Source organism: Brassica rapa, chromosome A02 (assembly GCF_000309985.2).
Source record: "Brassica rapa cultivar Chiifu-401-42 chromosome A02, CAAS_Brap_v3.01, whole genome shotgun sequence".
NCBI classification, from domain to species: domain Eukaryota; kingdom Viridiplantae; phylum Streptophyta; class Magnoliopsida; order Brassicales; family Brassicaceae; genus Brassica; species Brassica rapa.
The window spans coordinates 10,414,180-10,435,257 of record NC_024796.2 but is presented as its reverse complement, the minus strand read 5'-3'; the positions used below and the strand labels follow the sequence as shown (position 1 = coordinate 10,435,257).

General features: G+C 32.5%; 2 protein-coding genes across 2 annotated transcripts; both read left to right on the top strand.

The window, feature by feature from the left end:
- The first annotated feature begins 613 nt into the window (after positions 1-613).
- Positions 614-8,769, top strand: LOC117131048. The gene is made up of 4 exons (XM_033283508.1): positions 614-7,132; positions 7,219-7,741; positions 7,812-7,911; positions 8,010-8,769. The coding sequence occupies exons 1-4, from the start codon at positions 4,852-4,854 to the stop codon at positions 8,697-8,699; spliced, it is 3,594 nt and encodes a 1,197-aa protein (XP_033139399.1). The 5' UTR covers positions 614-4,851; the 3' UTR covers positions 8,700-8,769.
- Positions 8,770-9,090: 321 nt separating this feature from the next.
- LOC103829431 lies at positions 9,091-20,842 on the top strand. Its single transcript, XM_033283642.1, has 6 exons — positions 9,091-9,392; positions 9,656-9,884; positions 9,984-10,110; positions 10,185-10,472; positions 10,550-10,786; positions 11,017-20,842. The coding sequence occupies exons 1-6, from the start codon at positions 9,329-9,331 to the stop codon at positions 11,353-11,355; spliced, it is 1,284 nt and encodes a 427-aa protein (XP_033139533.1). The 5' UTR covers positions 9,091-9,328; the 3' UTR covers positions 11,356-20,842.
- Positions 20,843-21,078: the final 236 nt, after the last annotated feature.

The following is a 21,078-nucleotide window of genomic DNA, read 5'->3' as shown; positions in this document are numbered from 1 at the left end:
GTATATCTCGTTTAACCACATTTTCTCAAATTTATAGTTTGTATATAATAGAAAGATTTATATAATAAAGTGCCTTTATATGAAAATAACTCTATATAATAATGCCTTTCAAGTCAGGTTTGTGCGAATCATCATCGTTAACACAAAATCCCATATTTTGAGGTGCTTACATCACATCAACAATAAACTATTTGCGCTCCATTTCAACCAGTTGGACAAACTTTGTTGCGACATAAAACAGTTATTTGAACTTTTGTGATAACTTATTTACCCATTTAGGCTCCGAATGGAGAAAACAAATCAAACATTGCGGATCTAGTGTATAAAATGGATCGAGCGGAATAAAAGTAGATCAAGTGAATCTAGTGGTACAAGTGTGAATCAAACGGATCTAACGGTTCAAAACATATGTTTAAATGATAAAAGTGGATAAAAAAAATTCCAAAGTATTGTATTAATTTAAATTAATCTATAAAAATTATTTATTTTCATAATTACAAAGAGTTATTTTTAAAATACTTTATGAATGAAAAATTTAAAATTTTATTCAATTATAATCAAAAATTATTTAAACATATATAATGTATTTGGTTAAAAAATATGTATCTGATTTTGAATGATTTTAAAATAATTATCTAATTAAATAACTATAAATTTCTATTTAAAATATTATATTAAATCAATTTAAGCATATATATAATTATTTTGAGCTTTAAAATTACATCTATATATATATATATGTTTTTTGGATGATCTAAAAAATAATTATGATTCTTGGTAAAATAATACAATAGTTTTGGACTTTAATATCAACTAATGCATGAATTCAAAAATATTTTAAAGTTTTTCTAAAAAAATAACACATCTTTAAAAAATAATGTCAAATAATAATACATTGTACCTATTAACAAATTTTCAAATTTAATACAATATAATTCAATATATATATTTAGTATTATATGTAAAATAAATTTAAATGAAATATTAAAGCAAATTTTGATATTAAATTAAAGATACACATGATAAATATGATACCATTACAAAACCAAATGTTGTTTTTAATAAAATAAGATTTACAAGATAAAAAAAATATAATATTATGACCAATTTATGATAAATATGATACCATTACAAAACCAAATTTTTTTCTTTTTTTTTGCAGTTCTATTAGAGATAAAATAATTTCATATAGGGAATTCAATGGGACATTAACTAATATAAAGATTATGACCAATCTAGTAATCATCAATTGGTTTATGTTGAAAGTTCATCTAAGTTGACATTGTATCAGATTCAGATCCCAAATATGTTAAATTCCTAATTAAAATAACCTTTCCTAACCGGATATAAATATCGTAATTAACTCCCTCGACTGAGTATAACTATCTTAAATTTCCAAGATTTCTCGGCAATAAAAACTATTATCTCGAGATTTTAAGTTTATAGATTTCTAACTTAAAACCAATTGGCGATAAATGCAGTGGTCCAAGTCCCTTATATATTAGTAAGTCCTTTACATATTTTTAATATGAGATTTTTTCTCTAACAAGTTCCCTCGTAATATTTGCTAAGGAATATATGATGGATATGTTGTAAATATATTCGTCCATAAACTTACGATGAATTTGCAAAACAATTTACCACCATTCATCGCAAACCATCGCTTATATTTGCTAGGGATTTGCAATTTTTGTAAATCCATTGCAATATTGAGATGATCTTTCAATAATCTTTTTCGTAGATATGGAAGGAGTTTTCTACACAAGGGACTTTCATAGCAAACCTTCACATATTTGCGTTGGTTTGTTCTTTTCGAAATCTTAACTTGCAAATATCATATTTTCTTATAATTTATTTGATCACACCTTGTTTGTGGTAGTACATGGATAATTCATTTATAGGTTACATTTTTAGCTTTGGTTTTCTTCTTTTGACACCATCTTGTATCTGAATACTTGTTTGATGTCTCTATTAATAATATCGTTCTCTTTTGTCCATAACTTAACCAAGACGTCGCTAGTGAACCACATAAATTAATATGTATTTGTTTCTCTTTTTGCGTTTTTATGTTTTCACGTCCTTAATCATTGATAATAGATAAATTTTAATAGTTTCTATATAATTAGTTTGAGTGCTAGTCTCTGTTGTCGTATATTCGCATGCGTGAGAAATGGATCACAAGAGAGTAGGTAGAGTGATACATGAGTTGGGGACTCATATATCATCAGAATGCATATCACATGGCAATATGGCATTGTTTGGCCTAGTGTGGACTTCACTCTCCCTTTTTGCACAGCCAACCCCCATTCTCTAGTGCCAACGTGTGCGATCGGTAACTACAAAAGTAACTGAGAGTAATTAATATAGAGAAATTGAGAGTAACAGAGTAAAATAACATTAAAAAAGAAAAGAAAGATGTCACTTTCAGCGTAACACCAATTTTTCTTCACGTAGAAAGAGGAACAAAATAAACAGTTTTACTCTAATTAAACAGTAACTAGCGAAAAGATAGGTGGAAAGTTTTCAACCTGATTGGTACGATAATAGCTGGAGTGAGAGCAAATGTATTTTTTGCTGAAAATATAACGCCACTTGTGACATACATGTTATGATTGGTAAACTTTGGAGGAGTAATAGGGAGGGAATAAAAAAGAAGTGATTTTCGGTAAGAGTCATTTTTTGAGATTTTATTACACAGTAGAGCAGTTACAACTACCAAAGTAGTTTTATTATGGTTATTTATTTTGCTGCCCCTAACTAAGCTAAACGTGTAGTGGGTTTAATAGTTTTTTTTCTTTAGTTTAATGTTTTAAATAAAATCGGAAGAAAAAAAGTAGTAAGCGACGTTCAGAGCCACATCTTTTTATTTCTTTTTTCTAATCTCTTACACGTTTACCTAGGTAAAAATTTTGCTGAGAAAAGTTGAAAAAATCAAGCCGAGAGACTTAATCGATTTAACGACGGAGATGGTGGAGCTAGATGCGTAGTCTCAGATCTCAATCAACTAGCCACAATCCGATGCTCAAAATATCAATTGGAGAGTTATTCATTCATGGTCAAAGTCAAAAATTTATCTTTCTTCTCGAATGAATCAACTCCTCATTTATTTTTGTCTCCGCCATCATCTCAGCCTCACTTATTGCTGCCCTCCGACAATCTGAGTTTGATTACCAGCTCAAAGTGTATTAAACCTCTTTGTCTACTACTCTTTTTATTCTGTGGCTGGAGAACTTAGATACATAATCATCTTCGGCTCACTTGTCGTCGCCTCTGCCTCACTTGATTCTACTCTCCATCAAGTCTGATTACCGCTTTGAACTAAATAATACATGTATGTTCTATAAGATTATTCTTCTCCCGACATTGGTTGGTAAGGTGCTCTAAAATAATTGTTCGTAGACTTCAAAGTCCTTTTTATATTATTTTTTTATCAGAAAACATGTACGTTAAAAATCATTTCATGAAAACTATGAAGTGTCAATTTTCTTTGTTGAGATTTTATGAAATTTATACATATTCCGGGAAAATATGTTTTCTTGATCATTTTTTGTTGTTACAAAAAAAAAATCCAGGTTATTTCACAATTTTCTAATGTTTCAAATATTGTCATGAATTACATATTACTATTTAGTATTCAGTAATCTTATTGTTGCCGTCTAGCATCGTTTCGCCATGTTACCAAAAGGAAGAGTTAGTTGAACTATATTTCGGTAGTTTGTTTTTGGTATTCTTTAGACCATCTCCAATGGTTCACTTTATAATATGATAACTCTATAATAAAATTGAGTTATACTCCAATGATACTCTACTTTAGAATTGAAAATAGAGTGATGCAGAAAAAAAATAACTTACTCTATATATAGAGTAAACTCATTTTTACTCTATTATATATAGAATTTTAAAATTTAAATATTAAACTTAGATAAATATTTGAGAAATATCATTTTAAATCTAGAGTGAATAATTTATGAAATGTCACTTTTAGTTTATTACATGTGTAAAATGTAAAAACTTAAAATACATAAATTATTGATGTAATTATAATTTTCTATTAAATAAAATTTGTAAACAAAAATAAATTTTCCCTTAGAATATATGGATTCAAATCCACTTATCTTTTAAATCTAATAAATGAAACAATAGAAGCGTTATAGCACAATGGTAAGAAAAGCTAAATTATATTTTGCGACCAAGGTTTGATTCCTAGGGAGCCCGATTTTAAAAAAAATCATCAGTTACAAGTTTTGTCTAATATAATGGTTGACTAACGCGATATTAGTCAAGATAGATTTTATATAACACGATTCAGAGTTTATGTCTATAATTCAAATTAGTTTTTAGTTTAGATCGTATTCACTAGTAGAAAACTTCGAAATACACACGTTTTGGACACAGTAGTATCGTGACTTATTTTGTGTTAGTCACGACAAAGTCACATTTAGTCACGAAATAGGAAAACGTGACACTCTGTCTTTTTCATGGCAAAATAGACACGAATTGGTCACATATGTTTTCGTGACTAAACGTAGTCACGATTTGTCACAAACTATTCGTGACTAAACTGTCACGTTTTCAAAACCGTGTATAAACCGTGGCTTTTAGAGTCACGAAATGACACTAGCTAAACCGTGACCAAGACGATGTCTAATCAAATAATCGAAAACTTTAGTCCCACTCCATTTCGTGACTAAAGTGAGACTTTTCCAACAAAAAAATATCATAAACTTTACATCAAAGTCAGAAAACGGGACTGTTTTGGCTGGGAATATATTCGAATTTGGTTGGTCACAGTAGGCATCGTGACAAAAACATGTCATATCTAGTCACGGTTTCATTATTGTGACAATTTCCATGACTAAAACAACACAAAACAAACACTTTCGTGGAAATGAAGAGCACAATATCAAACAAAGAAAACCTCTCCTCTCTATATTTTTATGTGTTCTTGACAAATTAGTGAACGTGTTTTCTCAACTCTTTCTTTTGTATTTCATAATTTCAATGTCTCATTTCTTTCAATCAAGAGAGTGGATGGATCGACATTTAGATCCAATCCGAAATTGTGTTTCTGAAGAATTTATGGAGGGAATTGAAGTGTTTCTAGCTTTTGCTTGTAATCAAGAGTCTTACCAAGGAACAAACACTATGTTGTGTCCATGTGCACGATGCAAGAACCGGAAACAACGCGATGCAAAGACGGTTTCTAAACATCTTTTCCGAGTAGGATTTACGGGGAATTACTATGTTTGGTCAAGTCATGGAGAAAGCTGTTACAACGTTGGACAATCTTCGGGGACAAGTCATTTCTATGGAGAAGAAACACAAGAAGAAGCAGAAGGTACAAACTATCAAATTCCAAACGAAATGTACGTTAATAATCCATTTTCCAATATAAATATAAATTTGGAAGAAGAGGTTGAAGTAACCCCTACTTTGGAGTATGTGGTGGAAGCGGGTAATGAAGAAACATATCACGATAACGTTTTTAGAGCCTATGAAGATGCAAGCCAACCACTTTATGATGGATGTTCTGAAGGAATTTCTCAACTATACTTGGCTTCACGATTGATGAAAGCAAAAACCGATTACAATTTGCCGGAAGCTTGTATCGACGAGATATCAAAAACTTTCAAAGATGTTCTACCGAAGCCGAATAAAGCGCCATCATCTTATTACGAAACAAAGAAGCTGGCCCGATCACTTGGCCTCCCTGTTGTGAAGATTGATATTTGTGAGGATAACTGCATGTTGTTTTGGAAAGAAGATAAAGAGCTTTTGGCATGTCGGTTTTGTGGTAAAGACAGATACCACCCAAACAGAGGAAGAGGAAAAAATCGTCCTAAACAGAGGATGTTTTATATGCCGATTACGGAACGTCTGAAACGTCTATACCAAGTAGAGACAACTGCATCACATATGCGATGGCACGCAGAGCATAATTCTCCTGAAGGAGAAATGCATCACCCGTCAGATGGAGCGGCATGGAAGCATTTTAATGGGGTATATCCTCAATTCGCTGCTGAAAGTCGTAACATTTATTTAGGCTTATCGACAGATGGATTTAATCCAATCGGTATGAATGGTGAAGCACATTCGATCTGGCCCGTTATCGTAACTCCATATAACTTACCACCTGGTATGTGTATGAAAAGGGAATATTTATATCTGTCGATACTAGTTCCCGGGCCAAAACATCCGAAAAAAAGTCTAGATATTTATCTTCAGCCGCTGATTGAAGAATTACAAAGTTTGTGGAGTGAGGGGGTGGAAGCTTATGATATCTCAAAGAAAGAAAGATTCACAATGCGAGCGGCACTGATGTGGACAATAAGCGACTTTCCAGCATATGCAATGCTTTCTGGTTGGATGACGCACGGTAGATTAGCGTGTCCATATTGTTTAGATGATACAAAGGCGTTTTGGTTACAAAATGGAAGAAAGCATAGTTGGTTTGATTGTCACAGAATGTTTTTGCCTCAGAATCATCCTTACCGGCGAAATGTTAATGCGTTTCGGCGGGGACAAACAGTAACAGATGATCCACCCCTGTGGTTAACTGGAGAAGAAATTCTTCGTGAAAGAATAAACAACATTGAGGGGTTGTCCAAAACAGTTGATTGTGGAGGAAAAGGCCACGAGAAGGCTGCACAGACGATATCTGGCTATGGAAAGGATCATAATTGGGTGAAGAAGAGTATTTTTTGGGATTTGCCATATTGGGAGAACCTTCTTCTTCGACACAACATTGACTTCATGCATGTGGAGAAAAACTTTTTTGATAATCTCACCAACACTGTGTTGAATGTTCCTGGAAAGACGAAAGATAACATTAAATCGAGGATGGATCTCCCTAATATATGTAGAAGACAATCTCTACATTTAAACGAAGATGGAACTATGCCTGTGCCGATATTTAGGTTGTCAAATGAAGAAAAAAGGCAATTTCTCTCATGGCTGAAGAATGATATAAAATTTCCAGATGGATACGCTTCAAAATTTAGTCGGTGCATTGATGAAACAAATATGAAGCTATCAGGGTTGAAAAGTCACGATTGTCACGTTATTATGCAACGACTTTACCCATTTGCATTTCGTGAACTCCTTCCGAAACATGTTCATACCGCAATTTCAGGTTATTACTTAATTATAAGATTTGTTGAGCTATTTATTTATTATTTAATGTTTCTTACTTACTAATAACTGTATTTAAATTTGCAGAGATTGCACTTTTCTTTCGTGATATCTCAGCAAAGATATTGCGCACCGAAGATGTTGTTCTTTTGAAAGAAAATATAGGGGTGAAGCTTTGTAACTTAGAGAAGATATTTCCTCCATCATTCTTTGATGTTATGGAACATCTTCCTGTGCATCTACCAGATGAAGCTGCATTAGGTGGTCCTGTCCAATATAAATGGATGTATGTCTTCGAAAGATACATGTATCATTTGAAAAAGATGGTAAAAAACAAGGCAAATATTGCAGGGTCCATTGTTGCACAATCCTTGAATGAGGAGATGTCAACTGCATCTGCAACTTACTTTGGTCATCCAGAAGTAATAGAAGAAGCTTCCATTCGAGGGAAAATTCGATTTACTTATACTTATGAAGATGTGCCAAATTTGTTTTATCATGAAGGTCGGGTCAGTGGAAAAGCCACCACGAGATGGTTAACAGATGTTGACTTCACCGTCTTGCAAACATTTATGTTGCTCAATTGCGATGTGTTTGAACCTTATGAAAGGTAATATTTTGAATTTAGATTTATATCATCCTATTATATAATGAGGGTCTGAGTCATGTTTTTTGCACAGGATGTTTGACGAGTTTGTGATGGAAGCAAACCCAAATATTACTAGTAATGATCTACAGAAAGCGAAAGATCAACATTTTGCAAAATGGGTGAAAGACTTTGTAAGTTTTGCTTAATTAACTTGAGACTTTCGTAATTATTAAATTTTGTAAAATAAAAAAATAACAAAATTTTATAATTCATTATACCAACATTACAGATTACAAATGCCAGTGAAACATACGAGTTCCCTTTATGGATGTTGGATTTCATTCAAGGACCGCATCGTAATTACACATCGTGGCCGATATATTTCTCGCGAGGATATTGCTTCCACACACATAGCCATGGCCAAGATAAAAATACCCAACATTATGGCGTGTATGTCCGTGGAACCACAGAGACCGAGTATTATGGGCTGATAGAAGAAATCATGATGATCGAGTATGGTGGTGCTGTTGGCTTGAAAGCCATGATTTTCAAATACAAGTGGTTTGATACAGTAGTGGGTCGTGGAATGCGTAAGCATAAGTCAGGGATCATTGATGTGTCTCCCCGTGGCCAATATGAGAAATATGATCCTTTCATACTGTCTGGTAATTGTGATCAAGTATGTTTCATTCCTTATCCGCGTGTGCGTCGTACAAATGTGGCAGACTGGTGGGCATGCACAAAAGTTTTGCCTCGAGGGGTAAATGAAACATCTGAAGTTGCTTTAACAGCATTGCAAGATGATACACGTAACGATGTTGTTGCACCGAGTGAGATGATACGAATTGAATCATATGTCGTGAAAGATGATTCTGGTTATGATGTCTTACCCGTGGCTCCTCCTAACGATGAATATGTATCAGAAGACGAGTTAGAAGATTCTTGTGGCGACTCTGATTCGAACTCTGATTCTGATTAAGGTAATATGTAGTTGTGATATGTATTTGAGATTTGGAATATTATTAATAAAATAAAGTTTGATTATCGTACTTATTTGATTATTACAAATATGTATCTTGTTTAGGAGTTACAATTTAGGGATTATATTTTTAAAGGTTATAGTTGAAAGGTTGTTGTTTAGTGGTTGTAGTTTGAGGGTTAGGGTTTAGGGGTTATAGTTTATAAGGCAAGGGGGTTGTATTTTTTAGGCTCTGTTGTTTTATAGTTTGTTGAGAACAATTGATTTGTAGTTTTAGATTACGAATTTAGATTTCGTTAATGTAAAATGTTAAAGTTGGTTATTGTCTTATTGATAATGTTAAAATTTATTTAGGACATAGAGAATGTTTGCCAAATTTTTTACTCGAACTTTTGCCTCCGTATATTTTGCCTCCATTCCAATTTTTGGCTCCAATTTTTGGCTCCATTTATTTGTGTTTTGGCTCTTAATCTTTTGGCCCAAAACACTTAGTAAATAAAGGACGCTCTCCACCCTTCCAAAACACAACACTTAGACAAAAAAAAAAAAACTTTACTCTCTTGACTCTACTCCGACTATCGGACGACACTCGAAGTCACTGTCTCGAGCTCTCTCTGATCAGAACCAGCATGGCTCAAAGCGGACCATCGGATAATCGGCGTCGCCAACGCCCACCAGAGTTAAACCTTCCCGGTACGTTCTCCTTACTGTGTTTCGATTAGGGTTCCGAATCTTCTTCTGTTATTTGTTCGATTAGGGTTTAGAATCTCTTATTAGTTTTTTTATTAGGTTTCATTAACTGTGTTTCGATTTGGGGATTTTTTTGTATTAGGGTTTCGATTTGATGATTTATTTATTAGAGTTTCGATTTGGGTCTATTTAGATTGTTAATGGTCCCTTATCTGATGGTTGATGTGTTATGGTCTCCGATTTATCTTTATGTTTTATGTTTCCAGATATGCAACAAAGAAGAATACCAACCTCAGTTGCATCTGCAGGGTTTGTCATGCCTCCTACGAGTGGGTCTTCTGGTCATTCCATGCCACCAGGAGCTGTTGGGTCTTCAACTCGAGACCGTCCACCTGTTAACAACGACAACCATCTAACAGAACAAGCACTCTTACGCTCTGCAGCTAGAGAGCATCAGCCTCACCTACATCCAAAGAAAGTCAACGGTGCTTTGTGGTAAGTCTCTAATTTCTTTGCTTGTTATTTTTTTTGTATTACTTTACATATGCATATATTGTTCCTGATCATTTCCTCTGTTGTTGCTTTTGCATTCAGGTTTGGAGTGGACCCTAGTGTTCATAAATTCATCCGAACAACTTGGCAAGCTTACTACTGGGGGCCATGGCCTAGCTGGAAGTTTGTTCCAGAGGAGAGGAGAACAAGTTGGTGGCACACTTTCATTGTATGTATTGCTACTTTACTCTCCACTTCCATTTTAACGGTTCTACATTTAATGCCTTCTTTTTTTTTATGCAGCAAAACTATTACTGGGAAGAGAAGCACCATGATGAAGTGTACAACCGCTGGAAGATTCACACACAGCATACTGTATGTCAGAAAATCAGCAGGAAGAAGAGAGATAACGAGAAGCCAAAGTACATCAGTGAGGAGGACTGGTCTATCCTCCCAGCCAATTGGGCAACTCAAAAAGCTAAGGATAAGAGCACAAAGGCTGCTAAGTCACGCACTTCAGCTCCTCCTGGCAAGAAGATGTCTAAGCACTCTGCTGGACCAAATAACTTTGCTAAGCTTGAGTACGATATGGTAAAGATTCAACTCTTCCCTTCATATTTTCATTTATCTGTTCTAAATTCATACACACTTTGTTTTATTTTTTCTAGATGGTTGAGGGTGGATTGGACGAGCCACCATCTTTCATTGACCTTGTGTGCAAGACACACACTCGCAAGGATGGTTCATTCATTGATGAACGTGCTGAGGCTCTTGTCTTAGCGGTGGAGGAAGCTGTGGACTCTATGATACTCGATGAGGACTCTCCTAATGGTGCCAGCCCAACTGCTTCAACTGCTACAACTGCTCCTTCAAGGCGGTTCCTCCTTGATCAAGAATTTCTCAAGGTACCCCTTAAATTGTTATTTCTTATTTCATTACTTGAATGGTTTACAACTTGTTATACACAGAATTTAGAAAGTTCTTTGTTTGGTTCATCATGTCTTCTGCTTGTTTATGTTTTGTTGCTGGACTTTTATTTGTCTACTATGTCTCTGTCCATGTCATTTATAATCATTGTTTCCATTCTTTGTTCACCAGGCGTTTCTTTCGTTAATCATTTTTTCCATTTTTTCAGCTTGCTAAGACAAGCAAAGGGAGTGTATATGGGATTGGTAGTGTCCAGTTCAGAGACTATGAACCACCTCAGTCAGTCCCAGCATCTCTTAAACGCAGCTTAGACATGGACTTGCGCGTCTCTGGAATAGAGACAAATGCTGAACATGTGCAGACCGCTGTGGAACTTCTCAAGACTGATGTGACAACTCTCAAAGGAGATTTTTTAGCCTTCAAGACTGAGTTCCAGCAGGAGATGGCTGCAACAAGAAGCTCCCTTAATGTCATTCTACAGGCTCTTGGTGCTCTTGGTGCTGTTTCTCCTCAAGTGAACCAACCTGACAATGCCTCAACTCCTTAGGCTTCTTGCTTAAGCTGATCTCTTTTAGCTTTCATAACAACTATGTAACAAGGATGCTACGAGTTTTTTTTGTAACGTAACGATCCTTTTGTAACAACTATGTAACAAGGATGCCACCTAGTGTTTTGGTAATGTAAGATCCTTTTGTAACAACTTTAATTATCAAAAATCGGTTGTAGTGTTTTGTTAAACATTTTCCATTGTAATATATTTTAATTAGGTTTAAAATTATCATATTAAGTTTTTTTTTAACAAAAAAATGAATTTAGTCACGTTTATAAAATGATCAAATCGTGTCTAAGTAGTCACACAATAAACAAAGACATAGTCGTGACCAACCCTATCCACGTTAATGTCACACTTATAATCGTGACATAGTGTCACGGAAACGACACGAAGCCATCGTGACAAAATAGACACGAATGCATTCGTGTTATATCGTGACTGTGTTTGTCACGAAACCATACCGTGTCTAAACAGTGACTATTTTAGTCACGAACTGTCACCGTAAATTTTGGTCACGATCGTATAGACACGAAAATTTTTCGTGACTTTTCGTGTGTATTTCGTCTTATAGTCACGAAATAATAGCTGTAGCCACGAAATGTTCCGTGTGTATATCACAATTTTCTACTAGTGATTTAGCACTTATCTTTTGGTTGAGTCTCAAAATTTACAGCATAAATAATAAGGGTCGGAAAAGGCAGTTTCTCATTCTTTATCACATTTCAATAAAATGATGTAGTATACTGCAAGCTAAAGAGGGTTAATGATCGATACAAAAAGTCAAAACTACATCATCATAATTTAGTTGTTTCCACTGGATGAAGAGTCGTCATGTTGGTCAGGACGGGAACCATTCATCTCCAGTGTAAAATTACTAACTCATCATCTGGTTAGGTGGCATGGATTTCTAATTCCCACGTACAGCCATTGGGATTTTATGTCACCGGGGAATAGGTATCCCATATCCAAGAGATTAGTCGGTTGAGTCTCGATCCGTCGGACACCTTTGGATAATCAAAAAAAAAAAATTGATAGAAGAGTTAAAAGTAATAAGTGGCAAAGATCAGATAAGATATCGTGGAGATAGAGGTAGTAGAACGAGACTTTGGTTTTCACTCTTCAGTGTGCTTTTGTATTTGTGTTAATACGTAATAGCTGGTGCTCTTTGCATACACACACGTATGATCAGCTTTTGTTCCCATCTCCTTGAGCCTACGTTTCTCTTCTTTCTCCCTTTTTTGTTTGTTTGTTTTTGGTTTACTCGCAAAAAAAAAAAGGTTTTGGTTTACTCGCTAAAATGGGACGTATTCGGTTCTTTACAAAAAAATGAAACAAATTTGAATTTCTATATGTAATATGTATTGTTATTATCCATATCAAATCGATAAAGGATAGGATGTTGTGGATTCGAGTGAGATCCTATGAACTCTAATCGTTAAAGACAGATTAAGAAATCGAGACAAATTTGCACGTTTACAGGTTAACTTCACGCAATATGATAAAATTATAACTTCATCTCCACTGAAGATGTAAATATATTCATTGGTTTTACCTATACATGAAAATAACATTCAAATACAAAATATTTATGCGATCTGATGAATGATTGATTTATGTTTCTGCTGACCATTAGCTACTTCCCGATATTCGCACCAATGAGTCCATTTAAAAAAATTTATACACATCGAAAATTTTACACGTATGTTAAAAAATTGAGTGAGTTACCATTTAGGACACTTTATTCATTTTTTTGACAGTTTAAGACACTTGTTGCTGGAGGGATACTTTTTCTCTTACTTATGCTGATTTCAGACTAAATTGCCCCTGGTCGAAGTGAGACAAGAAACAAGTTGGTGTTAGTGAGGACCACTTATATTGTCTTGTTAGTGAGAACGTTTGTTTCTGGTCAGAAAACATAAAAAAGAACTTAGTTAGATATTATTATTTTATGTCATTACTTTTCATCTTCTTGTTTTATATTAGTTTTTTTAAAAGTTTTGATATATTAAAAAAATTTAATTGTTACAATAAATTTTAGATTTTTTTCCTCTATATTTTAAGATCCACTATCATATATATATTTTATATATTTAACATTTATACAAAATAAATATGTGGACATGGATGAAAAAGTGTGAAAGAATAAAATATGAAAGAGATGTAGATTCACAACGTTAAATGTTTAGTGCTTCGTAAATTTATCACAGACAGCCGAGTTAGCACCTATAATAAGCAAAAAAATGAGCTCATGATAAATACTAATGTCGTGGATATGGACGGAAAACTACGAACATTGACAAAAAAATTATATCTTTTAACATCCATTTTCAATTTTACATATATTAACATTTACACAAAATGTTTAGACATTGACATAATAAATATGTATGAAAAATGTGGACATGGCTAAGAAGACATATTTCTTAAAATGTGGACATGGACTAAATCTGTGGACAAAAATTCAAGGACAAAATCTGTATAGGGTAAAAGGTCATTTATTCCTTCAAAGCTAAACTGAATCCAATCAAGACGCAAGGTAATAGAGAGACTCGTTGACGGGAGAACCCTAAAACCAGACAATCTGACAGATCTCGGTGGAGGCTTCTCGGGAGTTCCCAAATAAACATGGAATTGGGTATCGTTTTGTGCTTTCGGTGAAATTAGTGTTGAACTGGGAAAGTGAATTTGAGTTGGGAGAGAAAACCAAAGAAAATTGGAGAAATTGCAGAGATGGGGATTGGAGAATCAAACAAGCGGCATGCCCTCTTCCTTCTCCGATCTTCTCCGATAATTGAAGGTATGGAAGCGTCGTGAGATTAAGGTTAGGAAAATGATAATTGATGGAAAAGAGAAAGTAGATCTGAGAATCATAGTGGGAGAGAAAAAAATAGATGGACTTAGAAATTTAGAAATTTTTATTATTTTATGACAAAATAGAGTAATTAGAAGAGGGTGTAGTTGAGTGGTAGGTAAGACATTGCACATGGACAATGTGTGCCTCCAGCCACAAGTGTTTTAATGTGTTATTCCAAAGACATAATGTGTCTTGGAGTGTAAGAAATTCTAAAAAATTTCATGCTGACATAAGTTTGTATGTATAGTATGCAAGATATATGTACAGAATTTGATTATTTAATGATGCAATCATTGTAGTTTCGAGTGACACTAAATTGCAACTTTACACATCATCCTTTGTTAAAAGAAACATTGAATCATTTATATAATAAAGCGCAAGTCGTTTGACGAATCAAATAATAACACGTACTATTATAACATTATATTTCCTATATATTAAAGGAAAATCACTTTTAAAACTTAGCTTAAAAGTTTATTAGCAAGGAATGAGACGTGGTGACATGGACGTTTTTATTTAATAAAACGCTTAGGTGTCACGCATAAAACTTTTCTCACCAAAACTGTGAATTTAATGCATTCACACAAAACATTCCTTTAAAAGAACTTCATACCATCCATACTTTTCTCGGCGAACACTTTTACGTGATAAACCTTTAACTTCAAGTTCAATTGGTTGATTTATCAATCTTCTCAATATAATCATAGCATCAATAAAGATTTATTATTCCTCTATATGTTTATGTACGGTAACCCATATAATCTATCTCCATTAAGTCGACAGATCCGTAAAGACCACCGAACAATGAAACTTTAGTAGGATGCCAAGTATTAATGAAAGAACCCTTTTCTCCATACCTGCTTTCATGCAGTTAGCAGATCACTCACGTTCTTGAGAACCGCCTCTCATTACTGAAAGAGGACGTTGATAATATATTTCTAGATAAATGTGTTTTACTCGGTTTTGTTACTGCTCGATGAGGTGATCTCTGTTTCGAGGAGACTGAATCACTGTAAATCGTCTCGGCTTAGTGTATTAGTCTTCTCGAGCAAGCAATATAAGAATGCGAGTGTCACCACCTTCGCCGCCATGAGAGCTCTGCATTTGACGACCTTAAAGATGAGAAAAAACTTCCAGGAACGAACCACAAGTTTCACGTGGTGGTCGCATCTGGAACAACCTTTACAATTTAGAGGGTCAAATAATCTTCAATTTCTTTATTATACAACTATGTTTTCTGAATTTAAAGGAACTATACTTTTTCACACAGTTATTATTTTGCTTATAATATGTTATTGATCCACTTTTTCGATTTTATTTGTTAAACCCCTAAGTCCATAACTACTCCAACGTGATAGGCGAAATATAAAAAAAAATTCCAAAGCTTCTTCTCAAACTTGCAAACACCATATATTGAATTTTAATATTAGTGAACCCATTATAAAAAGTTTCTAGCTTCGACTATGATAACTATCATACCTTTAGTTCTATCTAACTATCACTTAAAAATTTAAAATATATCTTATGTTATACATAATTATAATATATAATTTCAACATTAATATAGACATTTTATTCCGCGCAAAGTGTGGATTACTATCTAGTTTAAAATAATAAAACAAAGACAATAGAGCAAAAAGTAAACACCTTCTTAAGGCTTAACAACCAAATTACGTGTCAATTTACAATATAAGTAATTACTAAATCATAATACTCCAACAGTTCTTTCCCACATCTCGACTCCACGATCACCAGTTACCAGCAATCTCTATAAAACTACCTTTATTCCACCATTTATATTTGTGTTATTCTACGTTCGTGTAATAATTTATGTCCAACGCAGGAAAAGAACATTTTCTCTCTTACTCAAATCCACAAATATTCCAACGTCTCCATGCAAGGTTTCTATTTGGCATTGGTAGTAATATCATACCCACTTATTTTTTCTTGCTCAATTTCTCTGTATCTCACTCTTTTTTAACTACTTCCGCTACATCAAACCTCGCTCTCTCACATGTCAGGTTTCTCTTTGGGAAACTTATGGTTGTATCTCATTTTTATACGAGACAGAGGAGGCCATAGAATATCAAGGTACTATGTAAATATACACATCTGCATGACTGCATCCAACAGAAACAGAACCAGAGGCAGTGGTGCATGTGGTGGGGAGGGGGGTCAGTTGACCCACATGACTTCTACAAATAAATAATTTTGGCTGGAACATTTGGTTACGATCCTTTAGCTTGACCCCCATGACACTAGTTCAAACCTTTACTTTGACCCATCTTAAAATAATTTTAGTAATATTACATAATTATTTTAATAAATGACTCCTATGATGATGTGATGCAGCTTTCAAAATTTGTGGAAAGACACCCAAAAAGTCTAACATTCTACTTGGGAAAAAGAGTGTGTCAACAACTTTGATGAGGCAAATTGGATATTTACAAATCTTTTTGTCTATAACAGAGCATATTCGTCTAAAAAAGTAAGACTGGCATATACAAAATTGTATATATGAAAGAAAAATTGTAAATATGTGTTATTTTCATTGTTTTTAATTTTCAGTCTATCGAATCTAAGAACATTTTATCTTTAAAAAAGATTCAATTAAAAAAATACAAAAAAACTGTGACGTATCAAAAATATACGTAACTATAATTTATGTGTTCTTATATATATATATATATATATATATATATATATATATATTAACATATGTTTGAAAACTGCTTATATACATGCATCTGTTCTTTTGGAAGAAAATCATAATAAGTATTTTAACATTTTCAACTGTTTTTTTTATTGGGGCCACTTCTAATTTTGATGTGATGTGACTTAGCTATAGAAAATGTGACTAAAACGATTTCTATTTTGATAAAACAAAAATACAAATTGTAAGTTTTTAAGAAAAATGATAGATTAGATGCAAACAAATACTGATCCGGGATGATATACTAGTTTTAGTTAATTTGCAATTTGATTTAAAAAATCTATCAATAAATAATTTTTTTACATAATATTCCCAATCAACATTATGTTATATAATACTAAAAACACGGCATTTCATATTTTGTAAAATACATTGTCCGTTTGGTGGACAGTTGTTATAATAACCTTAATGGGCCACCATTTCATGCCTCTTTAATGCTATTTAACCACGAGGTGGTGGGCTAGTGGTCTTGAGGGAGTTACGACCTCAATACAGACCTGGTTTCAACACTACGTATGGCCACCTGGACTAGCGTTAAATTGCAAGAATACGTGGAGTGCCGTGGGCCTCGTGGGACTAGTCAGTTGATCTCGGTCACCGGATCTCTATGGTTATAAAAAAAAAAAATACATTGTCTGTTTTTTTTTTTTTTTTTTTTTTTTTGTAACATATACATTGTCTGTTTATTAATAGGTAATATATGTCAAAATCGGCAAAAAAAAAGGATTGTTTAATTAAGGAGGTCAAACTAGAAGTACACTGCAATATATTTTCGATCCAGAGCAGGCCAAATTTGATCCATATTCGTAGGGCTGGGATTTTTAAATAGTTCGGTAAGAAAAAAAATTGGTCTTCAATTTGGTTCGGCAATCGGTTAGTATAATTTTTTTAAAAAAATTCAAACAGTACCAGTTTAACAGAAATTCCTAACCAAACTAACCAAAATCTAAATCAAAATAACTGAACTAAACAAAATCCAAACCAAAATAACTCAAATAACAAAATGTTTTTAATTTTTTTAATTTAACCGAACTAACCGCATAACCAAAAATTTCGGTAAACTTTTTTGAAACCAAACTAACCAAAAACCTAACCGAATCGTACTTTTTTGGTGAGATTTCAACCGATCCGAACTAACCGAATTCCAAAGTAACCAGGTGGGGTATTGGATTTAGAAATTTGATAGAATTAGATGGAATTATAGTTTCCATTAAATTCCACTATTATTTAATTATTGATTTCATCAATTCTTTTAAATTCTTGTGTTATTGGATTAAGTATTTGTAATCATTATTTTATTTACTTTAAATTCTGTTGTTATTTAATATTTGATAGATTTTGTAGTAATGTTATTTGATAAGAATTTAATGGAATATATCCTACAGAAATGCAAAGAGCCAATTCTTTGATTCTATGGAGAGATTTCTTATACTCGTGGGAATATGCATTTCACGAACTCATGTCCTACCATTTTTCACTCTGTATTTCATGAATTCACGTAAAAACAAAAGAATTGAAATAACATAATGTTTAGTTTGTGATCAAATACACATTTCAATTCGATAAAATAGTTTTTAGTCTAATTTTTTTTTCTTTGAAAAAGGGCTTACTATTGAATGCATTGAAAACAAAGAGTTGGCCCAGCTATTAGCCGGCATATTGGGATGACGCCCTACATAAAGAAATTGCAAACAAACCCATAGTAATAAGTCCAGCTCAAGAGCTGCAATTTAAACCCTGAATACTCTCTGGAACAACTATGTTTCGATTCGAACATTGGAGATATTGAGGACATTTTTTCTAAGGGCATGATTATTGGAGGTCCTTGCTCTTGAGTCTTTAATACACATATATTTGTATGTATATATTATATATGCATATATAATTGCGGGCTAAGGACTTTACGGAAACCCAAACTGAAAATTTCTTAATTATATAACTTTCGGTTTGGTTTGGGTTTAGGTTTCCGTAAAGTCCTTAGCCCGCAATTATATACGCATATATAATATATACATACAAATTTATGTATATTAAGGATTCAAGAGTAAGGACCTCCAATAATCATGCCCTAAAGCCTTGTTTTGTACAACTGATGATAAAACAATAGCAATATGTTGTATAAACTGTTTGTTACAGAAACAATATGTTCTCATAAATATATTTAATAAAGTGATCGGTAAAGTAGTAAATGATTCATACATAAAATTATTGTATAAATTTAGTATATGATATATAATTTATTTGTTTTTAAATAATGTAGATATAGTTATATAATATATATATTAAGTTTATACTTTTATTTACAATAAATAAGTCATATTTAATTATATTTTAAATGTAAAATATTATTTGTATAAAAATTAAATATATTAAATTCTTTTTTCAATTTTAAAAATATATATTTAATTTTTGGATACCAATTTAATTTTATGATATTATTAAATAAAAATAATTATTTTTTCAAATATTTTATATATTATAAATGCAAATGCTTTGCTGAAAGCTTCATATGAAATCATTGGATAAAGAATATTTAGAGAGTATTTGTATCTTATAAATACTAATTTAAATGTTTTTTAAAATATTTGTTGATTGGATAATAAAAAACAAAATGTTTATGCTAATGGTCTACCAATAAAAAATTTAAATCGCACGGCAAAGAATCATGTGTACATAATTAACTCTCTTTTTTTTGAGAAATACTTTTTATTTTATTTTTTGAAACATTTTATTTTTTGAAAAATACATAAATAACATTTTGAAACGCCGTTAATACTATAAAATCTAAATTCTCGGTGATCTCTCCCAATCTCCCGTTGCTTCTTGGCTGACAAACCTCACTCTAAACCACTTTTGTTTTTATGGGATTCAGCTGTAGGCCGAGCATTGCTTCTCAATTTTTTTTTTTTTTTTTTGAGCAAAGCTTCTCAATTTTTTCAATACATCATTACAGTAGTCGGAAAGCAGCGCTCAAACTTAACATATTTCGCCCCAAAAAAAGCAGCGCCCAAAGAATTAATAGTGTTTTTTAATTGGTGAATTGTAGCCTTCCGGCAAAAAAGAGATAAAGAACTATCCATAATCTTATTATCCGCCTATCTTCTCTAGAAGTGGTTCGTAATACAATGGTAGACCCATATATTTAACCAGCAACTGTCTTGTACTAAATGGGAATCGATATGTGATGTACAGGCTACTATGATCATTGAGATCTGCTAGATAGATCATGTACTTCTTAACACTTATTTTGAGTTTTGATTCCTTGGCATAATCGTCGAACATTTTTACTATACTTTCTACAGAGTTTCTATGTCCATTAACACACAGATGAGATCATGTGCAAAACATAGCTGTTTCAAGTGAATGTTTTTACTTAACCGGTTGAAAACAATTTTCCGTTCTATCACCGCTTTATCTTCTTCTTTTTTAGATCGAACCGCTTTATCTACCAGTTTTAATAAAACATTCATATATATGGACGATGATGAGATAAATCGACAGTGAACAATCTTGCTGTAGTCCTCGTTTTCTTTACGAATAGCTTACAAGCTATATATATATGTGTATTTTTGTAGCAAAATATCTCTTATATATTAATTGAGAAACATTACAACTTTTTTTGTAGTCACGTGTTATCATTAGAATGATTTTTATAATTCTTAGAGAAATATGTTGATCCATCTAATTATATAATAAACTTTTTTATTAAACCAACCATAATTTCATTATTAATATTTTTTATTATTTTCTTAAATAGAAGTTACGGAATTGTCTAATATGGCTAAAGCATATATGAAATTAATAATTTTGAATAACAAAGATTTGATAAAATTAGTATATCTTGTATCATTTTCGTTTAGTTTTAAACTATAAAAAATAAATTAAACAACCACATTAACCATATAATAAAAATTTAGATTTTTCTGTATATGTTATATTTTAAATTTTTAGAAAACGACTAGAAATTACTAAAACTGTGAAAAATCTCACATTAAAATTTTATGATTCATGGTTTAAATTTTTTGGTATGACAAGATACAAACGACTACAAAGTCATATAAGTAAAAAGTCTAATTTAATTAATTATTAAGATTAAAAGATATACATATATATATATATCGTTTTAAATTAAACTATATACCATATAAAA